Source organism: Poecile atricapillus, chromosome 20 (assembly GCF_030490865.1).
Source record: "Poecile atricapillus isolate bPoeAtr1 chromosome 20, bPoeAtr1.hap1, whole genome shotgun sequence".
NCBI classification, from domain to species: Eukaryota; Metazoa; Chordata; class Aves; order Passeriformes; family Paridae; genus Poecile; species Poecile atricapillus.
Genome location: NC_081268.1, coordinates 10,024,061 through 10,047,434, shown reverse-complemented (window position 1 = coordinate 10,047,434; position 23,374 = coordinate 10,024,061). Strand labels below are relative to the sequence as shown.

The 23,374-nt window shown below is 46.9% G+C and overlaps 1 protein-coding gene across 2 annotated transcripts in view; it reads left to right on the top strand.

The window, feature by feature from the left end:
- PNPLA7 (patatin like phospholipase domain containing 7) overlaps positions 1-23,374 on the top strand; it is a 100,840-nt gene that overhangs the window by 45,031 nt on the left and 32,435 nt on the right. For both annotated transcript variants that reach the window (XM_058853469.1, XM_058853468.1), the window contains exons 20-25: positions 6,511-6,571; positions 7,012-7,161; positions 13,245-13,308; positions 13,771-13,939; positions 15,020-15,202; positions 16,153-16,271. In XM_058853469.1, the coding sequence (XP_058709452.1) occupies positions 6,511-6,571; positions 7,012-7,161; positions 13,245-13,308; positions 13,771-13,939; positions 15,020-15,202; positions 16,153-16,271 (746 nt within the window). The remainder of the gene's footprint in view (positions 1-6,510; positions 6,572-7,011; positions 7,162-13,244; positions 13,309-13,770; positions 13,940-15,019; positions 15,203-16,152; positions 16,272-23,374) is intronic.

Genomic DNA, 23,374 nt, shown 5'->3' with positions numbered 1-23,374 from the left:
TGGCCTGGCTGATCCTTGGGGGGGAGATTCATATGACCGCCTTCTGTTTTGTATCCTGGACAGCTGCTTTGGTCCTGGGAGAGACAGGAGCTGATCTGCTGGGATCTTCCAAGTGACCCACCATAGCTCAGGTTATTCTGAGGGCTGAGACAGATGGGTGTGTGTGGGGAGCCTGGCCTCAGTTATAAATAACAGCCAAAACTTCAGATTATGTGCCCAGAAACGACAGATGTTGATTTCTAGATCCTGCTCAGACTGCAGAAGCAAGCTTACATCGTCTGGCTTCTCAGGAAAGCATCTCAACCTTGGTTCACTCTGGATATGGCATCCTAGACATTCCCAATGGAAAGTGTTCCACGGTACCAAACTCGATGGTTTTGTCCACCCTGGTGCCCCCAGTTCTCCAGCACAGCCCTCAGAGCTCTCTGCCAGCCAGAGCATTTGCTCCCTGAAAGCCTCTGTGCTCATTTCTGGTGCTGTTTGAAGCTCTCCAGCCTTCAGGAGTGGAAAGGAATTGATGTTTTCTATTTTCATCCCTGCCTTCAGTTCTGGAAAGTAGGACAGGGAACCAGCTCACGATTCCTGGCACCACAAAGCAGCGTCGAGGCAGCAGCGAGAGCACAGAAATCTGTGAGCAGATCACAGAGATGTTCCAACATTGCTGCAGAGCTGGGATCACATTTCCTAGATTAGCTTTGCCTCTCCTGAGCTGAGTTAGTTTTTAGAATTCTAACTTGAAATTTAGAGCTGCTGGTTGCTGATGGAAATGGTGCTGAGAATCTGCTTGGGAGCTGTGGGGGCTGAACTGTGAGACAACCTTTGGCGTGCTGGAAACGCGTGCTGAGAAATAGAAAGAGTTTTTCTGCATCTTCCTTTTAATTCTCTGAGCCTGCCCTTGGGGTTTAAATATATTCAGAACCTGTCATCCATCTCCAAGTGGAGTTCTGCTGTCTTTATGTGAGTATTTGAACCAGAGCCTCTCTGAAGTGGCTGGAGCCTTCCCCAGGGTTATCAGCTTTACAAAGTGAGCTCTGTAATGTGCCCCCTTTTCTAAATGCTGCCCACAGGAACGGGGCAGATTCTGCATCATGGCTTAAGCTTGATGTGGCACTGGGGAATAGGTCAGGAAAGGCTGTGCTTCTGCATTTTTCTGTATCTCTTCTTCTGGTCCATTCCACTAAGTGTTCCTCGACTGTAAGAGGAGTGGATGTGAAAAGGAGAGAAGGAATTCAATGGTCACTGAGTGAGGCTGGCAGGAGGGGGGATTTAATCAGCACCGGTGCCAGAATGACATTTTTTCTTCAAGACATGATTGATCCCAAGTGTTAGAAGCTCAAACAGCCCCAGGACAAAGCTTCAGTTCCTCTGTGGGCTTCAGCTGCATTTGAAAAGGTGCCAGGAATTGTTGTGAGGGAGCATTGAGGATTTGCTTTGTCACATCGATGATCAAACATCAGAAGTTTCAATTGGACACCCTTTGCTAAGCTCCCTGATTCCAGGACAAGTGTTTATCTGATCTGGGGCCCTGTGAAGCTTCAGTAACACCCTGGTTTTATTCAAGCTGAGGATCTAATTTACCTGTCCTCCTCCCTTGTCCCTTAGAAAAAGCCCTTAAGAAAGCTGGTCAAGAATAATCTCAGCTCCTGGAAAGAGCTCCCCAGAAGTTGTTCTATGGATTTGTGTGGGTTTATAAATTTCTTGTAGTCCCCCTTCATGTATAGTTCTGTCTAAATCAAAAGTTACCTATGCTGGAGCAAGCTTTGTCTGGATTAGTTGTTGTCTATCAGCAGATAATTCAATTTGCCAGGCAATCCAAAGTATTCACAGATTGAAATAAATGTCCATAGGAAAATACAGGAAAATCCATAGGAAAATATTTTCTGACTGAGTTCTCTTCAGAAGAGCTTTTTGTAAATCATCTCTTGAGTTTCACAGTTGAATAGGAACAAAAGCTTTAAGCAGAACCCAGCCTTGGAAGATTAGCAGGGCTAGGTAATAGTTTGAAATATTTAAAAGGATTTTAGGAAATACAGCACTGCAGAGTGACTGTAACCTCTTGGTGTGGGAATTACAGTGGAGCAAGTGGTGCTCTGATAACACCTCAGACCCAGGATGGATGGAGCACTCAGCTCTCTGCTGGCACCAGCAATAGCAGAGCTGAGATCCTGCCTGGCCACATCCTGCTTTTGAAACAGGAATTAATCATCCTCAAGTAAGGAAATGTGGTGTTTAGGCCTTACCCTGCCACAAATGCAGAGGCTGCAGGTCTGTGAAGTAACTGAACAATTAACTGAATTAATTAAGCACAGGGAAAATGAATGGTTTCCCAGAAGCTTCTTTGCAGCAGGTGGAGGAACAGACTGTCAGAGCAGACAGGAGAGATCTGGGGGTTTGGGGTGCTGAGAGAGCCTGAGTGGGTCTCACTGGGATGGAGTTGATCCAGAAGCTGCCAGGAGGATGAGATGTTTGTGGGTAGCTGAGGTGGTGAGTGGTGAGCTGGGTCAGAGGTGGAACTGTGCTGAGGGAAGCGTTCTCCAGCACCATTTGAGAAACAGAAACTCTTTGTCCTGTTTTGCCCTGCACAAAAATGTCCTGGGGAGTTCATCTGAAAAGGGGAATGGGTGGCAGGAGGAGGAGAAATGGTTATTTCCCTTGTAAAATGTGTTACAGAACATCCTGCTCTGGGCCAGGGTTATGAGGTGACATCTGCAGGTGTGGGAGGGAGCTGGAGGGGTTTGGGGCTTTTGGAGAATGGCATTGATGCAGCTGGAGCCCCAAGCAGCTTTTGAAATGGAGATCTACTCAGTTTTCTAGACCTGTAAGGTCACATTTTGTCCTTCTGGCCTGAAAACTCCTGCATAAGCTCAGGAGTGGGGTTTTTTGTGCTTTGGTGATATTTTTGATGGTGATCTCAGTCACCTCCCTGACCTGGGCAGACTTTGCAGCTCCAGACTCGCTCCAGGAGCTCCTGCAGTGCCTCTTTAGGTGCTCTGTGCCTTCCCTGAGTCACCTCCCAGCCTGGGCAGGGAGCAGGGGCTGGGGAGCTGTGTTCCCTGGCAGTTTGGGGAGCTCTGAGCAGACCTGTCCCGGCAGCCAAGTGTCCAATCCACAGCTCCACTGCTCGTTACTGTGATTAACTGTGATTAACTGAGCTGGCTGCACTCACTGCTATTGCTGTTCCTAATCATGAGGAAGGATTAATTCAACTTCCTCACCAACCAAACCAAGCTCAGCTCCATCCCCAGCACAAGGGGTCCAAAAGCTTCGTTTGCTTTACAGGCAATTAACGATCCTCACCTAATTTAGGAACCTCCTGGTGTTGCTTGATCCGTCTGGGTTCTGACTCGCTGCCTTCTTGCAGATTTTTCTTCAAGCCTTAAATTGAAGCTGCCTGATGCTGTGCCAGCAGGAGAGGTGCTTGCAGGGCTGGGTAGCTGGGTGCTAGAAGAGACTGTAAAATCCAGGATGTGCCGTAGGGATGAGCACAGCAGACGCTTCTGACTGGGAAGGCTGTCTAGCCTTGGGTGACGGTGACACCCTGAAAATGAGATTTTTGCTCGTGCAGATGTCTGGGAAGTGTTCCGGGCTATTCTGGCACTGTGATTGGGAAAGACTGGCATTCCCATGGGAAGAAGGTTCTGGAAAAAGCAGTGCCCAGGCTTTCCCTGGCTCAGGAGTGCAGGGCAGTGCTGGGGGCTGCATGTCCAGAGGAGTGAAATTCACTCTGTTCTCCAGGTCAGTCCAGTTCCTGCCCTACCCCTCTACCCAAACCCTCACTGCCAATTCTCAGAGCTTTCCTTGTTGTCTCTTGGGCTGCATTGAGCTGTGCTGCTCCTTCCCATGCCCTGTTGCTGTGTGGGAGTGAGAATAAAGGGGCTTGGAAACCTGAAGGATGAATTTTTCCTGTTGGTTTTCAGTTCTCCCCAGCTGCCCTGAGTTTGGGGAGAGCTGCTCCTGCCGCCCTGCACACTGAGAGCTGGGGGTCAATCAGGTCAGGTCTGCTGTCAGTGGAGGGATGTGATTTGTATTGACTTCTCCTTCAGAAGGATGGACAAGTCCCTTTTAAAGGAAAACACTGCCTTTATGTGAAAGGATATCTGGCGTATGTAATAGAAAACTCTGTGGAAATTTCAGTTCTGAGCTCGGATCCCGAATTGATGTTCCTTGGACGTTGCCATGACTGCGACAGAGTGACTCATCCCGTTCTGGGGAGCAGCTTTGCTTGTTGTACAAAGTCACCAGGGAAATAATTTTCCCTATCTATACATACCAAGGCTGTAAGGTTTGCTCCAGCAAACAAGACAAATAATATTTCCCGGTAACAGGAGCAGCCAACTGGAAAATGAGACCAATAGGTTCTATTCTTAGTTCCATCATTAACCTTGGACATATTTTGTAACTTAGCTGGAGCTCTCCTTAGCTGCCTGTAAAGCAGAAAAAGTTATAAATACAGGAGATGGTTTTAGTAAGTAATTAAAATTCTGATGCTTAAGTGCTTCAGAAGTGTAAAATGTTCACAGCACCTCCTGAAACTGCTGAAGGAAAGTCCTGCTGTGCTGCTGCAGGTTTAGGTGAAGCCTGTGAGCTGGGTATAGCAAATGTGCTCTGGGGGCAGATTATCTCCCTTAGCAAGGGCCATCAGTCTCTGTTTTTGTTAAGAATTCCCTGTTTCCCTGAGTTCTCCCCATGGTTGGGGTAGTTTTCTGTAGCCACATTCCTTTGGGGAATCCCAGAGCTTCAGAGCTTGATGGTGTTGAAGTGGCAACGAGTTGTGTGGTTGGGTGATGATCAGATTCTGTTGTATTTTGGACAAAATACAAAAGATATTTAGATCCTGTCTGAGATTCCAGGATAAGGCAGGAGGCTGGGAGCTTCCTGCTGTCCTCCCCACATTGGTGGCAGTGGGCATGGACACTGTGCCTGCTCTTGGGGCAAGGAGGAGGCACTTCCAAGGGGTTTATTCTGGTCACTGAGGAGATGTTGATGTGGCATCTTCAGGACCTTGCAGTCATGGCTATGGGGCAGAACTGGCACAGGCTGCCCAGAGAGGTGGGGGATGCCCCTGGATCCCTGGGAGCGTCCAAGGTGGGGTTGGATGGGGCTCTGAGCAGCCTGGAATAGTGGAAGGTGTCCCTGCACTCTGCAAGGGTTGGACTGGATGGGCTTTAAATGTCTTTTCCACCTCAAACCATGCCGTAAAATCCCTGAAATAACCTTGGTAACTCTTTTTCTGTGCCCCACTACAAGTCACCCTTGTGCTGGAAGCCTCCTGTTTGCTTTTCCCAGAGAGGACTTAAAATATATCAGTGCTTCATACCCAGCATTTCACAGCGCAGGGGAATTTTTGCTGTATTAGATTTCATTTTTAAGTCAGCATGTATAAATTACTCAGGTGGGCATCCTGACCTATCTGGATGCCTACATGGCTTTTTGCTTGAAAGATGCATCCTGAAGTGCCTGTTCCTGTGGGAACAGCGTGTTTATCCAGGATCCCAGGTAACCTGGCTGCTGTTTGTTTCGCTTGTTAACCTTGGAGAACATTTGTTGTGGCAGTTTTGGGGTTTTTTTATGTCCTCATGAGCTATTTTGACCTTGAATAATTTGTCTGGGGTAGAATATTTAATGATTGCTCTATTAATCCTTAATGCATTTAAATAACTCTTTTTCTTATTTGGGAAAACATCTGTGTAGAGCTTTCAGAATAAATGCTGCATTTTCCATGTCTGTCACTTTGTGATATTGCAAGGATTAGTCTTCTGCTACCCCACTTGTCAGGAACTATTGATTTGTCGTGTTGGAGAGAGGCTTGTCAGTTTGGAGATACATTTGGGTATTGGAATATTAGCTTATATTGATGTGAATCCTGCTGGAAACAGCTGGGAGCACATCTGTGCCTTCAAACATGAATTACCAGACAAACATGACTTGAGGGGGAAAGCAATTTCTTAGGTAGTTTGTTTTGACTCTGCAGGTGTTTAAGGGGTGTATTTATCCCCCCTTTTTTCCCAAAAATATTTTGAATTGGCTGCTGTAAACCATCAGGATTGGGGAAGGGTCTGTTTGAACACAGACTTGAACCTTTTTGAGCCTTTAGAACCTACAAAAAGTACAGCATGCACTGAGCAGTGAGAATACTTAGAGGGGCAGGTGCACTGCAGAGAGAAATGAGGAGAGCTGAAAATGCAATTTCACATGTTTCCCCAAATAATCAGGGTTTTTTGTTTTGTTTTGTTTTGTTTTTTTCCCAAAGCAAGTTAAATCCTGCCTGTTCCAGGGTTGATTTGTTCTCCTGTTTTTCCAAATTAAAGCAAAACAAGGTAGGAGAAACCAAGACAAATGATCAGCCACCACACATTACAGCCAGGAAAGAAGCTCCAGCTGCAAACCCTTGACTCTGTGTGGCTCAACTTGAGGGAACATCTTAAAAAACTTTGGAAGTCTCCATGTGGATGCTCTACTTTCAGTACTTTCTGCCTGATTATTTCTTTTTTTGCTCCCTTTCTCTCCCAGGTTGTGACCAGACTTATTCACTTGCTGGGTGAGAAGATTCTTGGCAGTCTGCAGCAGGGAGGTGAGACTCATTCCTGGACTATTCCCATTGATGGGAATATTTTAATACTGACAATAGATTTGGAGGTTTTGTTAGTTAAACTAATTCCTCTTGTGGGCTAAATCAGTTCCAAAGTTGTGGTAAAGGGATTTTAAGTGCTTTTTTTATCTGTGTTCCTGGGTCAGGTAAATCCATGTGTCATTTAACGTATTCCTGGCATATTTTTAACATTGCCTAACTTCAACCCACATATGCTCTACCAGCAACCAAAAATGATGGAAACTGATCTTTATCCTCTTAAAATGAAATATGTGGGAATTCAGATGCTGTGGAGGTTTGTGTTACATTCCTCTGACACTGAGCAGCTCGGTGACACGGTGACACTTTCCTTCCTGCCTGAAGGTGACACTGAATTTTTTGCAGCCTGGCTGACTGATGGCAGGTGTTTTCTCTGTGGACAGGTCATCCTCTAGGACTGCACAGCTCCAGCAGCAAGTGGGATGCAGGGAATCCTGCCAGCAACCTCTCCACGGTGGCGATCATGCCGGTGTCCAAGGAGGTGCCGCTGACAGCCTTCACCCTGGAGCTCAAGCACGCCCTCAGTGCTGTGGGTGAGTGTTCCCCTGTTGGCATCACAGCAAACAAACCCTGCTGGTCATTTTAGAGTGGCATGGCCAGCTACTGTCAGCTGCCAGAGCGGGGTCTGGGCTGTGTTAGGGGGTAGCAGTACCTGGGGATGGTCACAGGGATGGGGAGGAGCTTTTGGAGAGAATCCAAAAGGGAGGGAGAGGGACTTTTTATATGGCCAGGTCCCCACAGGACAGTGGGGAATGGTTATAAGTTGGGGGCAGGTTAAGTCAGAGATTAAGGAGAAATTCTTGTGAGGGTGGGGAGACCCAGGTTGCCCAGAGAAGCTGGGACTGCCCCTGGATCCCTGGAAGTGTCCAAGGCCAGGTTGGAACAACCTGGAATAGTGGAAGGTATCCATGGACAATCTTTAAAGTCATTTCCAACCCAAACCATTCTGTGATTCTGCAGCAGTGGTCAGGATCAGCCTTTTTCATGCTTCTTGTTTCTCTGTTCTGTTTAACTATAGTGGAAAACTTTTTTGTCTTAATGACTTGGAAATGCTCACCCAGAGAGCCTCTCTGACCCTTGTCTTGGCTGCCCTCAGCTCTCCACAGTCACTCATCCCCCACCAGGGCACTGTTCCCATGGCACCTGAGAGTCTGATTCTCTCCAGCTCATGGGTGAGAGTCTTTCAGGCCTCCTCAGCTGAAAAACTTCATCCAGCAAAGGGTTTCCTAGGCAGTTTCTTTGTGTTGTGGTTGTACATGAGTGGTAAGGATAAGACTTGGTGGAAGAGGCTTGTGGAGGAAATCCAGATTGGCACTGGAAATCCAAAGTTTAGTCTGAAATCGTTGTCCCATTTGTTGCCAGCTTGTTTGTCTGTCTCATGCCCACAAAACCATGTGTTCAGCTCATGGCTGAGTCATTAATTGCTTTATCCATGGGTGAAGTTGCTTGTGCAAGTTCCAGTTCCTCACAAAACCCATGTATTTAATTCAGAATTAATTTTGTGTTCATTAGTGGTGTTTGACATTTCCTGAACATCCTCTTTTCATCCTCAAATGCTGTTACAGATCTCTTGAGTGAATCTCTGTAGTCCTTTGAGAAGGTATTAGTCTGCTCTCTCATGACTCATTTAAAAGTACAGGTTATGTGATTCTTGAGGTGTAACCACTTACATTTATTAGTAATTTTCTTTCTGACTTTTGGTGTCTGGAACTGACACTCCTCTTCATGCTTAAAAATCTTCTTGGGTGAAGGCACAGGAAAAAGCTGGTGGTGCTTGAGCTCTTTAACCTTCTGAAGCCTGAATTTGTGTGCGGCTTCTGGTGGAGACTTGTTACAGTGAGAACTAATTTGTGGGTGTTTGAAGATTCCTCTTATTTTGGAGATGGCAGGAAAATGTTACATCCATAATGGAGCTGTATTGCTAATGGGGACTCCTTAGGGATCACTGCCAGCTTGTTTTGATGTGTGACAACACTGAGAGCCTGTAAATAAAACAAACCGAAACTTAAGTAGGTAGATGGACTGTTCAGAATAAAAATACCCATTTTTTGGTATTCATTTGGGCTGAAAGCAGCAGGTGGGTACCAAAGAGAGGGGTTTGGTGGGGTCACTGGGCCCTTCCTCCTTCACCCTTCCCTGAGGCCTGTGCGCCGTGCTCGGCAGCTCGAGATGGCTCTGCACACCCTTGGCACCTGAAGTTGTTGCCAAAAAGGAGCAGACGGCTGCAGTGGGAAGAGGAAAGCGTTGTGGGGAAACACAGGGAGCCATCTGGTCCCAAACACCGCTGGCACAGGAGCTCCGTGGCCTCGCAGCCACCGGGCCCGGCCCAGCTCCCTCAGCCCCACAGAGCTCCCGGGCAGCGCAAATCCTCTGCAGAGCTGGGGGTGTTGGCAGCCTGCAGCTTTTCTTTGTTTATCTACAGAAACAACATTTTATTTTTTTTCCTCCTTTCTGTTTTTTTAGCTTGTAGCTTTTGTACTTCCTCCTCTACCCTCTGGCTGAGGCTTGTTTGGCTGTTCCTTCTCAGCGCCTCACAAAGTGCTGGGAGTGCAGGTGCTGCTTTGCTTTCAGGGAAAGGGATGGGATTCGGAATTACTTTTTTTTTTTTTTCTTTTTTCTTCTGACTTCCTGCAACAAAAAATGAACTGAGTAGTGGAGTGAAATTTTGATTAGTTTTCAGGTTGATTTTCTATTCATCTGCACTTTTGGTATGAGGGGAACTGTTGCCCAGAGAAGCTGTCCCTGGATCCCTGACAGTGCCCAAGGCCAGGCTGGACAGGGCTTGGAGCAGCCTGGGACAGTGGGAGGTGTCCCTGCCCATGGCAGGGGGATGGAATGAGATGAATTTTAAGATCCTTTCCAGCCCAAAGCATTCAGTGATTCCATGGGGAAAGGTTTGCACTGGGACCTTGCTGAGCAGCCACTGCCACCTGAGTCCTTCCCTGAGCTCCCAGCTGGGCTCATCAGCACCTGGGGTTTGGCTGTGAACTGTGATCAGACTGCCCTGGGTTTATGGAAATGAACGCTGTTAATGTGCTTGAGAAGGCTGAATTGAAAATCTCTGAAAGGAACTCTCAGTTTGGAAAATTGCTTTGAAGATTTGCTGCTATTCAAGTTTTTTTTGTGTTCATTTTTTTGGATTTTTTTTCCCCTTGAACTAACCTTTTTTCTAATTGTAAGTTAAATGGCAGCATCTGATTACAATACTTGACTTAACATTTAATCCATACTTAACATTTGATCCGTATAATTTCATTGCTCTGGGCTTCAAATATGTTCCAGAGCAGTGGAGAGCAGCTTTAATATGTGGAGAGAGCAGCTGGTTTTAGCTTTCTTTTGCAACTTAACATATTTATTACAGAAAATTCCTTTCCCTTCCCTTCCTGTTGATATGAACTGGATATTGCAGTGATGCCTTGAATTCCCGTGCTGCAGGTTGGAGATGAGGAAGGAAGGAATTGGAAGGATGCAGGCAGGAGCACTGAGACCATTGCAAGAAACATCAGCTGCAGATCTGGGAAGGAGCCTGGCCTTGAGAATCAGGGTGACCCCAGTCCTGGTGGGAATGCAGGCTGTGTTTTACACAATATAACACTTAAGAAGGGGTTTTCTTTTTCCTGGAATTGGCATGAGAAGGCTGTGGGCAGTGCTTGGAGTTGGAGCTGGTTGCAGGTGAATCTGTCCCAACAGGATTTTGGGGCTTGTTTTGGTAATTTTTAACTACTTTTGTATTATTAAAGGGATATAAAAGTAATGACAACTAGAAAATCTCAGTCTGACAGTGAATATTTACTGTTTACAAAAACTGGAAAAGTATTCAGAATCTTCCTTCCCCCAGAAAAAAAAAGAAAATCCACTTCTGCCTGTAATGAGACAGGACTTAGTGGTTTTATTGCTCAATTCTTTTTTGTTGGTTTAATTAATTGTTTTTTCAAGCTTTTTCTTTTCTTTTAATGTTTTGATTTGTAATGGGAACAGCTCAGGTGAGCAGCCTGCTCTCTCTCAGGGGTGCATTCTGCACTCAGGGAGCACCAGTGTGTGGGACCACCTGCAGCTTTCCCCAGCCCATTTGTGCTGTCTTTGACATTTGGTGTTTCTGTGATTTATGATAATTCACATTATCAATATTGTTTCCAGACAGTGGGATTGTGTCCCAGTTAAATGCTAAGGGATGTTTGTGCTTCCATGGAGCTTCCAATCACAGAGTGGTCAGGGTTGGAAGGGACTTTAGTGAATTCTGATGAATTGTGTTCATGATGTCTATTTTTATTATTAATTCTTTTCCTCTTAATCCTAGAAGAACTGAGAGCATCTTTTGATAAGATTTTCTTCTGCACTATTCAGATTTTTCAGAAGTATTTCCTATTTTTTTGTTCCTTTACTGAGACCAGCTAAAAGACACCACATGGCTGTGCAAATTCTGGTTCTATGTGGGAGCCCTCTGATCTCATAGAATTTCAAACTGAAGTAGGGAGGGATTCAAATCCAACATATGTGTCTTTCTCATTCCTTTCTGCCCTTTAAATTTTTCTTCTTTTCAGTTCTAAAAATGTATAATGTATTGGAGAGCTCACTGAAAAATCTTTGCTAATAATTTATTGGAGTTTTTAATTACAGTTCTGCCTGTCTTTACACACAGATTAGATTTAAATGTGAAATGTTCACTGTGGTGCCTGAACCCTGGCACAGTTTAGTATTTTTTTGCTGGGCAGGATCCTCTGACATCCAGCTCATTTGTCAATTATGACTTGGCCACATAATTTTGTAGACTTCTATTAGGCCAAAAGTAAATTTTCTTTTTAATGGAGTCCAAGCAAGTAAATTTGCTTTGCTAAATTTTTTTCCATAGTGTCTTTAGCACTGGCCTTGTCTTCTGATGTGGGTGTGTTTTTTCAGGTGAGGTGGATTTGAAACCATTCCTGAGCCTCAGAAATCACTCTCTGCCCTCTGGGTCACTCATTCCTCAGGGCAACTTTTGGACCATGTTTTGTTAGACATTGAACTAGGACACCTGTGCTCCTGTTCCTGCATATCTTAGGAAATTGATGTTTTGTGGAAAAAAATGACCAAAGCGAGTATCTTGCTCACAGGCAAGAAAGGGAAGTTTAATGTCTTGTGTGATGTTTTTTTTCTCCCCTCTCTGGGGCAGGAGGTTGGAAGCTCTGCTGCAGCCCTTCTCTTCAGTGCCCTTGTTTGTTAGCAGAGAAAATGAACCAGACCTCTGGCATTTGCCAGCTTTTCCTTCCCTTTCCTTCTGTTCCATGGAATTCTTAGTTCTATACTGAAAACCAGATGGCTCTGGAGTACAGCTTCAGATGCCCCAGGAGGTTTTCCCAAAAACCACGATCCCTGGGATGAGGCCACTGCCTGCAGTTCTCTCACCTGAAGCACAGAAAACCTGGGATCCCTGTGAGCTCTTGGCTGACAGAAAAATCCCCCAGGCTACTGAAAGTCACCACCTCAGGCTTGATCCAAAAGGCTGAGAAAGCTGTGGATTGCTGGAGGCTCAGGGAATGGCACTCAGTTTTCCTTGCTCTGATACTCCTCCCCAGCAATCTGCTGCTGGCTGCTGTCAGAGACACACACAGGGCTCAGAGAAATATTTCATGTTACCTCACATCACCTCTCCTGTTCTTCACTTGGAGCTGTTCTGATCCTACTGACAGAACACTGAGGGGTGCAGGGATGTGTCCCTGATGCCAGCTCCAGCTGGTGCTGGGTTTGGAGAGGGGGTGATTAGAGGTGTGTGACCCTGACAAAACACTTTAAGGATGCACTGACACATTGGCCTGGCCACTCCTCCTGCCCTGTTTGAGGGCTGGGGATTTAAATCATTACAGAATCATGGAATGGTTTAGGTTGGAAAGGACCTTAAGGCTCATCTCATCCCACCCCCTACCATGGGCAGGGACACCTTCCACTATTCCAGCTTGCTCCAAGCCCTGTCCAACCTGGCCTTGAGCCTCCAGGATAGGAATGATATTTTTTCATTCCTCGGTTGCTTGCAGCAGTTTAGTTGAAATAACACTTTTGTTGGTTCTGTTTTCTGAGCTCACATATGTTGGTGTTCTTGGTCACATTAATGGAGGGGTTTTAATGGCTGATTAATTGGGAGCCTGCTAGAAACTGGGAGTGCAGAGCAGATGGTTGGTATTTCTGAGACAAAACAAGTTGGTTCTGTTGGAAGCATCACGGTGTTCCATGCTGGGGATGAGTGAAGGTCTGGGAATCTTTGTCCCGTGGCCCTGGCATGTGGAAGGATGGGGTGCTGGGCAGGCTCCTCCTGAGCTGGCACAGCCAGGGCCTGTCTGGGCACCCTTGCTTGTGTCCTGCTCTGTGAACTGCTGCTTTTCCACATCAAAAGTGAGATCTGGATATGATTAAGTCTCTCCAAGGCTCTTCTGGTGCTTGCTGGGCACGTGTTGTCTGCAGTCAGGGTACCTGTGGCTGAAGGAGCACAGAGATCCACCCCAGCCCTACCAACTCTGCCTCTCCCTTGGATGAAAGCACAGGGAGGAGGGTGACTCAAGAACATAGGCAGCCCCAGCTTCTCTGGGCAGTTTTCTCCAGGAGCTCAAATTTAGGTGTTCACAGGTGAAATTCTTTGTTCCCCCAGGCCCTGCCCTGCTGCTCACCAGTGACAACATCAAACAGCGCCTGGGCTCTGCTGCTCTGGACAGGTACCTGCCCTCATCACTGCTCAGGGAAATGCAGACACACCCTGGACTGTTCTTATAAATACACAGAGTTTGGGAACAAAATCCTGTCTTCTAACATCCGCTGGGTCTTCTGCTCCAGGTGTTGGAGACAATAATGTTTCAAGAGTATTTGGTGCAGGTGTGGGTGGGGTTTTTCCACAGTTACTTTTTCGCTTGTGAAATTGGAAAAGTTGAATTGCTCTGAGTGTGCTCATGCTTAGGGATGCTGTGGAAGCATTGCTGGAGTGAGGCATCACTGAATCCTCCTGCCTTGGTATTTGTCTAATGGTGTAAATCCTGGAGAAGCAGAGCCAGCAGGAGCTGGGAGCAGGTCCTGGCTGAGCAGGAAACGCCGCTCTCTCCCTGTGTAAGATTCCCCTCTCTTCTCTTGGGAGCTGTGATGTAACACCAGTTGAATTCTCTGTTTTCCTTGTGTGTCCCCAGCATCCACGAGTACAGACTGACCAGCTGGCTGGGCCAGCAGGAGGACATCCACAGGATTGTGCTGTACCAGGCTGACAGCACCCTGACCCCCTGGACCCAGCGCTGCATCCGCCAGGCCGACTGCATCCTCATCGTGGGGCTGGGAGACCAGGAGCCCACTGTGGGAGAGGTGTGGGAGCTGCCCCTTCCCCTCTTGGCACTGGGAACAGCCCAGGTCAAAGCAGGTTGCTTCACACTCATGTATTTTCCTGGGTTTAACACCCAGTGAGGCATAAATAATGAAATATTCCTGAGAAATGCCCATTAGGAATATCAAAAGAAGTGCATGAGAATCCTCTGAAATGGCAAGTTTTATGTAGGAGGACTTCCAGCAGAGTTCTTTTCCTCTAAAGATTCATTTTGGCCAATGGTAAATCAAAAATTGCTTTGAAGCTCTGTGTTTCTGCCCAGAATTTCTTTGGGTCTCCTCACAGAGGGAGAAATTATTTTCTGCCTGGATGAAATTCATGGTGTGTGCTTAGGAAAAAGTAGATCTAAATTGCAGTGTATGAATTACTTATTATATTTTATTACAGATATTGAGCTATATTTTTTTCCCCCTTATTATCTATTTTTACAGTTTTATATTTTATTACCAAAGTCCTCTGGCCAGACAAAAATCCTTCAAGAAATTTTAAAACCCCACACAGGTAGAGTTTTTTTTAGGATGGTGAAATGCTGAGTCTGACCTGCAAAGAGCCTGGGCTGGTCCCACGTGCAGCTTTCATGTGTGTCCCGTTGTGTGGGCTCTTCCTGCATGGATGTGGGAGGCAGGAAGCACAGGCAGAACAAGCTGCCAGCAGTTGCCTAAAACAACAACAAAAAAAAACAAAATCAGAAATGCAAGGAGGGAAAAAAGAAAAGTGGACTGATGGGAAGGGAAAGAAGAAAACACTGAATATTTGTGGGCTCGAGTGTGACTTGGGCAGCATCTCACGTTGCAGGAGCAGTGCCTGCCTGTGCTGTGCTTTTAATGGCCTGGTTTAAGTCAAAAACATTCAGGTTTGAATCCTTGGCTGATTTTAGGCTTCTGTGTGCTGTGTAAGGCCAGAGTAAAGAGTGTTGTTGTCTGAATCAGTCATGTTTGGGGGTGTGCAGAGTTGTATTCAGGTGGGAATAGGGGTGTGGGGTGTGTGTGGATGAATTTCACCCTGAGACTGAAGCAGCCAGGACTTAGTGCCCTTTCTTTGTGTGTCCATAACTGCTGTAGCTGGAGAGGATGCTGGAGAACACGGCAGTGAGAGCCCAGAAGCAGCTGGTGCTGCTCCATAAGGAGGATGGGCCTCTCCCTTCCCGCACCGTGGAGTGGCTCAACATGCGCAGCTGGTGTTCTGCTCACCTCCACATCCACTGTCCACGCAGAGTCTTCTCCAAAAGGAGCCTGCCCAAGCTGGTAAGAGATTCCTGCTTTGGTGGCTGGTCCCTTGCTGTCCCTCACTTGATCTGTAATCTGTGTATCACCAGGAATTCAGGATAATGATAGTCCACCATATTCTTACGCACTTCTCTTTAAATCTGTTTGGTCTCAGTTGGATTGAGGGAACAGGGATAAGGGGAGCAGATTTTCTTTATGGATGCAGACTTGGCTTTTTGATATCCTCAGAGTTCCAGTGAAAGGTATGCACAGGCCATGGGGTCCTTTTTGTTGGGAGCATCCCTGTGCATCCCAGGGCCATGCTACATGAGGCAGAGGCAGCCTGGGATGCCTCCCAAGACCTTCAGATCCTCGTCAAGAGCTCTAAAGGAAGTTCTGTAATACCCCCAGCAGCTGTAAAAGACTGAGAGAGGCCACTGGCCACTGGAAGTGTTTGGGTGGTTCACAACCCTCTGTTCTTTGAGGAAGAGCTGTAACAGAATCTCTGACAGCTTCAGGCTGGAAGGGAGCACTGGAACTCCTCCAGTCCCACCTCCCTGCTCACCAGGGTCCCCTGGAGCAGTCACTAGGATTGTGTGCAGACAGGCTTGGAGTGTCTCCAGTGAGGGAGATTTCAGAGCCTCTCTGGTCTCTGTCCAGTGCTCAGTCACCACACAGGGAAGAAATTCTTTCTTCTGTCCAGGTGGAACTCCTGGGCATCAGTCCCTGCCCGTTCCTCTTGTGCCATTGCTGAGCCCCACGGAGCAGAGCCTGGTCCCTGGCCTGAGCCCTCCCTGCAGACAGGGACAGACAGGGGTGAGGTCCCCTCTCAGTCTTGTCTTCTCCAGGCTGAGCAGCCCCAGCTCCCCCAGCATTCCCATACAGGAGAGAAGCTCCAGTCTCCTCATCTTCACAGCATCTTCTAGCAGCCTGCTGCTGGCTGCCTGTGCCCTGCCTGTGCAGTGACCGTGCCTGGCTCTCCTCTGCAGGTGGAGATGTATGAACGTGTGTTCCAGAAGGTTCCAGACCGTCACTCCGACTTCTCCCGCCTGGCCCGGGTCCTGACGGGCAACGCCATCGCGCTGGTGCTGGGCGGCGGAGGGGCCAGGTAGGGCATTGTCCTGGGCAAGGAGAGCCTGGGGCTGGAACAGGATGGGCTCTAAGGTCCTTCCCAACACAAACCACTCTAGGGTTCTGTGCTGCTGCATCCCCCAGATCCCTCAGGATAGCAGAGATCCTGGGACAGCAGCGCCGCTCTGCAGGCAGCATTTGGGGGAGGAGACACTGAGGAATTACACAAACTTAGCCTGCAGTGGGGATTTGTGCAGAATTTCTGCAGAAGGAACATGAGTGTTTGTGACCTCCTGAGGCCTCTCATAATGGTTTAATACCAGGAGGTGACCAGGGCACAAAAGATGACGTTTCTTGCTGTTGGCCTACACTATGGATTTTTTTCCCTTATGGATTCTTATATTAGAAAATGGCTCACAGGTATTTCAAAGCTCTTCAAAGTTTGAGCAGTAAGAGGAGTTATGTCCTCTAATGGACAATGTTCTCATCTTTATAATTCTCCAAACCCCCAGGTACCCATACATTTTGACAGCCTTACCTTACAGAAAGAGTGTGTTTTTGCAGACACAAGGACAAGGTGTGTGGTAAGCACTCTGTTAGAATTCCATCTGAAACCCCAGTGAGCTTTAGAAATAAATTATTGCAGGCATTTTTCTTTGGAATCCCTTTTTACTTGGAGAGTTTTCTGTTGAGACAAGCGAGTCGCTCTTTGTCTCAAGCGAGCGCCGCCTTCGTTGTTTCCATCACCATATTCTTGAAGCCCTTCTCTAAAAGAGTGCTTTGAAATACAGCTCTCAAAAAAACTAAAATCCCTAATTTGCACACAGTCTAAGTGCACAAATATCACATTTTTGTCGTTGGGCCAGCATGTGCTTCAGGGGAGCCTTCACTTGCAGGAAAGGCTGGAGCTCCTTTGTGCCAGGCAGAGCTGGTTCCTCCAGTGTCTCACAGGCCTTGATCCTGCTCCTCACCTGAGCTGCTTGCAGGATTTCGTTTCCAAGATGAGCTCTGTCCTGTGGAGACACAAAGCAGAGCAGCAGAGGGGGCCTTCTGTTTTATGAGAGTATCTCAGGAGGCTTCTCATCCACTGATACAGAGCATTTGTGGTTTGTTCTTTGTTCCCAGCTGATATCTCTGCCTCTACCAGAGCCTGTGTCATACGAAATATGTGCACTCCTGTACTGCTGGCAGCACATTTTGCTCGTTCCCTTCCTTCCTTCTGTAACACTGCTGTAATTTTTGCCAATCTGTTTATTTTTTTATTTTTTTTTTAATTTTTTAATTTTTATTCTAATACTTAATTTTCAAGCTCCCACCTGTGGGTGTGCAGGATCTGAGGTAAGGAGGAACAGGGTCACTGTGTTGGTCCTGTGTTGTCCCTCTCTGCAAAGCTGCTCTGCTGCTGTGTTGGCTTTGGGGTCTCTGGATGCTCATCACCCATTCAGCAACAAGCCATGGGCCATTAGTCATCACTCTGCTCATTTCTGCATCCCTGAATGGGGAGGACTTGAAGAGGATTAAGGGCAGAGTGGATAAATGGGATATTTCTTCCTTCTCTGAAACACTTTGTGTGCCACAGACTGAAATGCTTGTTCAGGGGTTCCAGGCTGGCACAGGGATGGTGTGAGCACTGTGTTTTCCCTGGAAAGGTACAGAATGTTGTTCTAGCAAAGAAATAATCATCTCAGTTGTGGTTAGATAAAGATTTTTCAAAGTGAGAATATAATTTAGGCTGGGGAAAAGACAAAATTACTCTGAACTGTGGAAAGGTTCAGAATTAATCTGAACCTCTGCCTTTGGAAGGGCAAAATAAATTCTTAGATTGCCCATTTCTATTGCAAGGGAATTTCAAGAAATTTGATTAAGTACTTAAAATCATCCTGTGGTTAAAGCACTAATAATGTCTTTGTGGGTCTCTGCACAGGCTGTTGATGGCCTTTGGATAATAATCACATGAGTAACCTCCCACCTTGCTCTCAGAGCAGGAATCATGCAGGTCACACAGCCAGGGAGAGGTGACAGTGACAGGGGCTGGCTGGTGGCTATTTGTTCAAGGTATTGTGTTCTGTGACTCCAGTAATATCAATTATTTAGTTGTTATTTTGGGAATGTTTGTCTGGCTTCCCTGTGACAGCGGGATTGGGAGGTTTTACCAAGAGCAGCTTCCTAGTAATTATCATTGTGGTTTGTCATGACAAAAGGCTCATAGGAACTAAAGGTTTTCTTTCTCCTGTGAGCATAAAAATAAAACAACTTGAAGTGATACGGTTCTAAAATTACAGTGTTTTGCTTTTGTTAAATGCTAACTTAATTTTAGTTAGAAATGTTGTGGAGTTTGAGGGAAGGAAAAGGGGATTTGTGTTTAGGAAAATAATACCTTTGAGGTGTAGTTACAAGAATAATGACACATCAAGCCCTGCAACAAAGGCATAAACCTTCCATAAATAATTGTCCTGACCTTTAGCCCTCCCACGTACAGCCCGCCCCTTCTTTGGTTTGCCATGGTTGCCTTAGCAGAGCTGTTTGAAAACTAAACTTTCTTGGGAGTAAATTATTACAGAATTATCTGGGAATCCCTAAGGCTTTGGGGAAAAAACTGGACTGATCTGTTCCAGAGTCACAGAGTATCCTGAGCTGAAAGGTACCCACGAGGATCTTCACTCCTGTCCCTGCACAGACACCCCAGCAATCCCACCCTGAGCATTTCAGTCAAAGGATATTTCTAGATATTCCATCAGGTTGTCTTCCCATTTCTCCTTTTTCTGTTTGGTTTCCTCCTCAAACTTATTATCTCACCTCAGCACTGGGTTTTTTTGTACACAGTTTTCTTGCTGACTCTACGGATGTGGCTCAGACCTTTTCAGTTTGGGCAGTTGGCTTCTTTCAGCAGCTTGTCCTTTCTGCCTTTTCTTTGTTTCTGGGCCTCTGGAAAAGGAGAATAAAAGCAGCAGTGTAGGAGAAGCAAATTCTGCCCTTTTTGTTCTGGGATCTCTGTGTCTGATGAGCATTCCTGTTGTCTCCTCTGTCTGTCTGTGCTGCTGCAGCCTGTGCCACGTGCAGGGTGCTCACACTCCAGGCTCTTAGAGAAGGACAAACAGACAGGTCCATCTTCAGCTGGTCACTCATGGGCTGCTGCTGAGCTTCTTAAATCCTGCCTTTATCCTCCTATTCAATGGCTTTACCAGGGGATGAAGAGGCTGGGAGAGTCCCTGAGAGGCAGATCTCAATTGTTCTGCTCTCAGAAGATCACATTTGCTCTCTGCACTCTGTGTTTGACTCTGGGATTGCAGGGAGAATAAACCATGGAGGATTTTCTGTGGCTTTGTCTGTGATGTTTGGCTGCAGCTCCAGCTCACTCAGGCAACTTTGAGTAAAAACCTGTTTGTCAGTCCTGCCTCCTGTCTCTGCCACCAGGCACTGATGTGTTCTTCAGGAAGGCACAAGGAATTTGTGCTGTGTCTGCAGTGGGAGCTGGCACAGGCAGGTTGGGCAGAGCTGCATTGGGAAGGGATGTGCAGGTGGGTCAGGTGAGGAGCAGGAGGGATGTGCCCACAGCCACCCGTGCTGGATGCACATGTGGATCTCCAGGAACTTCTCTTTGGAGGCTGAGCCCCTTGGGGAAGCATCTTGGGAGGGTTTTGCCCCTTGGTTATGGAGCAGTCGTGGCAGAAAATAAACGATGCAAAGCTCCCAACACACCATAAGGGAAAACTTGAAACAGATTTTGAGAACTTTAGAGGGTGATGTTCCTTTTCTGACTGTTGGTGCTTTTAGCCTGCAAGTGTGGCTGGGAGGTGAGGAGCTCTTGCCTAGGAAAGAACCCTCTGGTGCTTCCCCCGCTCCATCCTGCTAAAAAAGGAGTCGAGTTTGGGGACTGATGACCTGATCTACCCATGTAGAACACTTGAAGGCAAGTAAATGCTGTGCTGTGAGATCTGATATTCCTCCTCAGGTTGTCTGGGGAGCTCCTGGATGCCTTCAGCAGGCACAGGGACGTGGTGCTGCTGCTGGCTGGAGCTGCAGCATTTTAATTACACACCCAGCAATTAAAGTGCTGGCCGAGCTGGCAGGATACAGAAGCTGAACCTGCAATATGCTCGTGTTGAGTCTGAAATGATTAATAAAGACATCAGTAAGTTTTGGGGGTTGATTTGTTTTTCTGTTTGGTTTGTTACTCTAACATGGAGAGGAGCCTTAAGGCACAACCTGCCATCCAATTATTCTGAGGCAGAGGGGTGACAGGTGACACCTTGTGCTGTCTGGCTGCAGTGCCAGGACATGACCAGTGTTTATGCAGGGGCTGCTGAGGTTTGGGGGTATCTTTGCCTCCTCTGGCAGGAGGGATCTGGGGGCTGGCCAGGATCCCTGGCTCCAGCCTGGTGTCTGGCAGCCCTGGATGGAGCCTGTCTGGCACAGACTGGGCCCTTCTGCACTGGGTTCACACCATTTCCTGATTTCCACTTATGTGAGACAAGAGCAAGGATTTTTTTTCAATTCCTGTCTTTTCTCTCTCTCCCCCTGATGCAGTCAGGCAGCATCCCTGAAATTCCTGTTCCATTTCCAGGTGCTTGCTGGAGGTACTGAGCTCCACGTAAGGGCTGTGCTTTCCTCTCCTCTAGCAAGACAGCTCTTGAAGAATATGTGCTGCTAAAAGGATCCCATTCCTCATCCTGATCAGGCTCTGAAGTTCCAGCAAATTAAGCTGAGATATGAAAGGAACTTGAAAAATGCTTCTTCCCTGGGTTTAAATGGAAGAATCAGGCTTGCTGTGCAGCTTCTGCAGTCTGTCAGTGCCCAGTAACAGCTGAGGAAGCAGGATTTCTGCAGCAGGGAAGTATCAAAATGATCCAAAAAGGGCTCAATCTGCTTTGTGTCATGGAAAAAAAACCACTCCAACCTCTGAATACCTGAAATATCTTTCCTTCAGTTCCTGTTCTTCAAAGTAATCCCTTTGTACACCAGGCCAGTCTGTCTTTTGACTTTGGAAAGGCGGAAAGTTGGCAGCTCTGAGGTTAATCCTTGTGGCCTTTGCAGTCTTCCCCCATCACAGCCAGCCTGAGCTTGCTGGGAGCATTTTGGAGGAGGGGAAGCTGTTTGGTGACCTGTGTTATGGCTTTTGTGTGTGTAGATAAATGTCTGTACCTCGGTGCACAGTGGAGTGGAATTTTTCTGTGTGATATCCCTTTCTGAAGCTCAGACTGAGGCAGGGGGAGCTTCAGAGCTTGTGACTGCTCCTGTGGGTGCTCAGAGAAATGTCCTGTGCTGGGTGTCTGTGCTCTTGTCACGAGTGGAGCATCCATTGCCACGTGCAGATAAACCAGAGGGAAAGCTGAATTCCAGAGTCAGGCTTCTGGATTCCCAGCATCTTTCAAAACCTAGATTTGATTCTAGGGCAATATTCAGGAGGTAAAATAACAGAGAAGCAGCAAAACTCATTATCCTTAAAGATAAAACCACACCTTTGACTTGGTGTTTTACTTGTGCTGCTCTTTTGGAGAAGCCACAGGAGTAAGGTGAGGAAGGTGGGCTCCTGCTTGGAAAAGCTGATGATAATGTATGTTTGGATATTTAATTTGAGTCTTATCCAGGTCAGCCCTAGAGTTAGGCTGTTTGAACAAACAGAAAACAACCCCTAAAAATAAATCAGCGAGTTGTATTTGCTGTTGTTGAGCAAAGCTCCTGAGACAAAGCTCCTCTGAGGGCCTGGGGCTCTGTGCTTGCAGATGGTTGGGAAGAGATTTCAGCCTAATTGCTCCTGAGAGGCTCTGCTTGGATTTCTGCAGGGAGGGACCATCCTGAGCGATGCCCGGTGTTCATCGTGGTTTTAATCGTGTTTGTGCAGCAGTTCAGAGCTCTGCCTCCAGTGAGCTGGGGGAAAGGCAGAGCCTCTGGCTGCTCCCAGCTTCCCAGACCTGAATTCCAGAGTTGTGGAACAGTGGGGTCATCACGTGCCCACAAAAGCCGTGTTCGCATGGATCAGCACCCACAGAATGCTTAATGATCTGATTTTTCCTTTTCCCATCTGCAGCACCTCTGTAATTGCTCATTTGCTCCCATCTGCCACGGAGGTTGAAGGTTATAAGAGCTTCCATTAAACCCTCCAAGCAGCAGGAGCTTGGGAGTCATCGACTCCAAAGTTAATGCTTAAAGAAAAATCCCTAAAATGAATTGCAGGTGGTTTAGTTGGACTTTCCTGTCCTGATCTCCAGTCTTTCCCACCAAACCCATTTATTCACAGCAGTGCCTTGATAAACAGGTGAAATTAAACAAGGAAGTGGTGGAGTTGTGGGTCAGCTCTTGTTGCTGATTTTGCACCATTTTTTATCAGATGTAAAAGAAGATGCTGTGTTCACTTCCCATGGAGCAGCTGTAAATCTCTGTTGGCAAGTCTCTGTGCTTTCAGGAGTATGGTTCTTGCATTGATGGGGTTTTTGGGGAATCTCTGTCCAGTCCTAGCTGGGCAATGAGCTTTCCTGTTAAGAAAAAGTAAATTCTCACTTAAATTCTCTAAATTGCTTTGGTCTTATTTCTGCAGTTTCCAGGTGTTGTGCTCAGAATGAGTTTTTCCAAGACTTCAATAAATAGATCTCAGAGGGGTGGGGAAGAAGGATATGTTTGTTTTCCAAAGAAATTATCTTCCTTTGCAGATGATAACTGAATTGTTCCTTGGCTCAGAGTAAGAGACAGGATTTTGTGACATCCCCAAGTGGATGCAGTTTGTCATTCAGCCACTTCCCTGCTCCTGTGTCCCTCTCCAAGTGTGCTGCTGCCAGCTGAAATCAGAAAACAAAAACCCTGGTGCATTTTATAATTTACTTTGGCTATTTTGTGCTTTTTCTCCCCTCCAATGCCTTCCTCCTGTATCCCTTCACACCCCAGGGCTGGGTAGCCCTGACAGCTCTCCTGGAAGGGCTGAACACATTTTGCTCATTTATTTCTGTGTCAGGCACAAATCTCTTTGTTTAAAGCTTCTTCTAAAGTTAGTGTATAAAGCAGAAACAAGATCAGGGCTATAAAAGGACATTGTATTAGGATTTTCTTGCAGGAAGGGGATTTCACTGGGCTTGTGATAAAGAGGAGAAGCTTTTTCTGCCAGATGTGTGTGCCTGGCACAGGGTGTGATCTCTGCAGCGTGGCAAG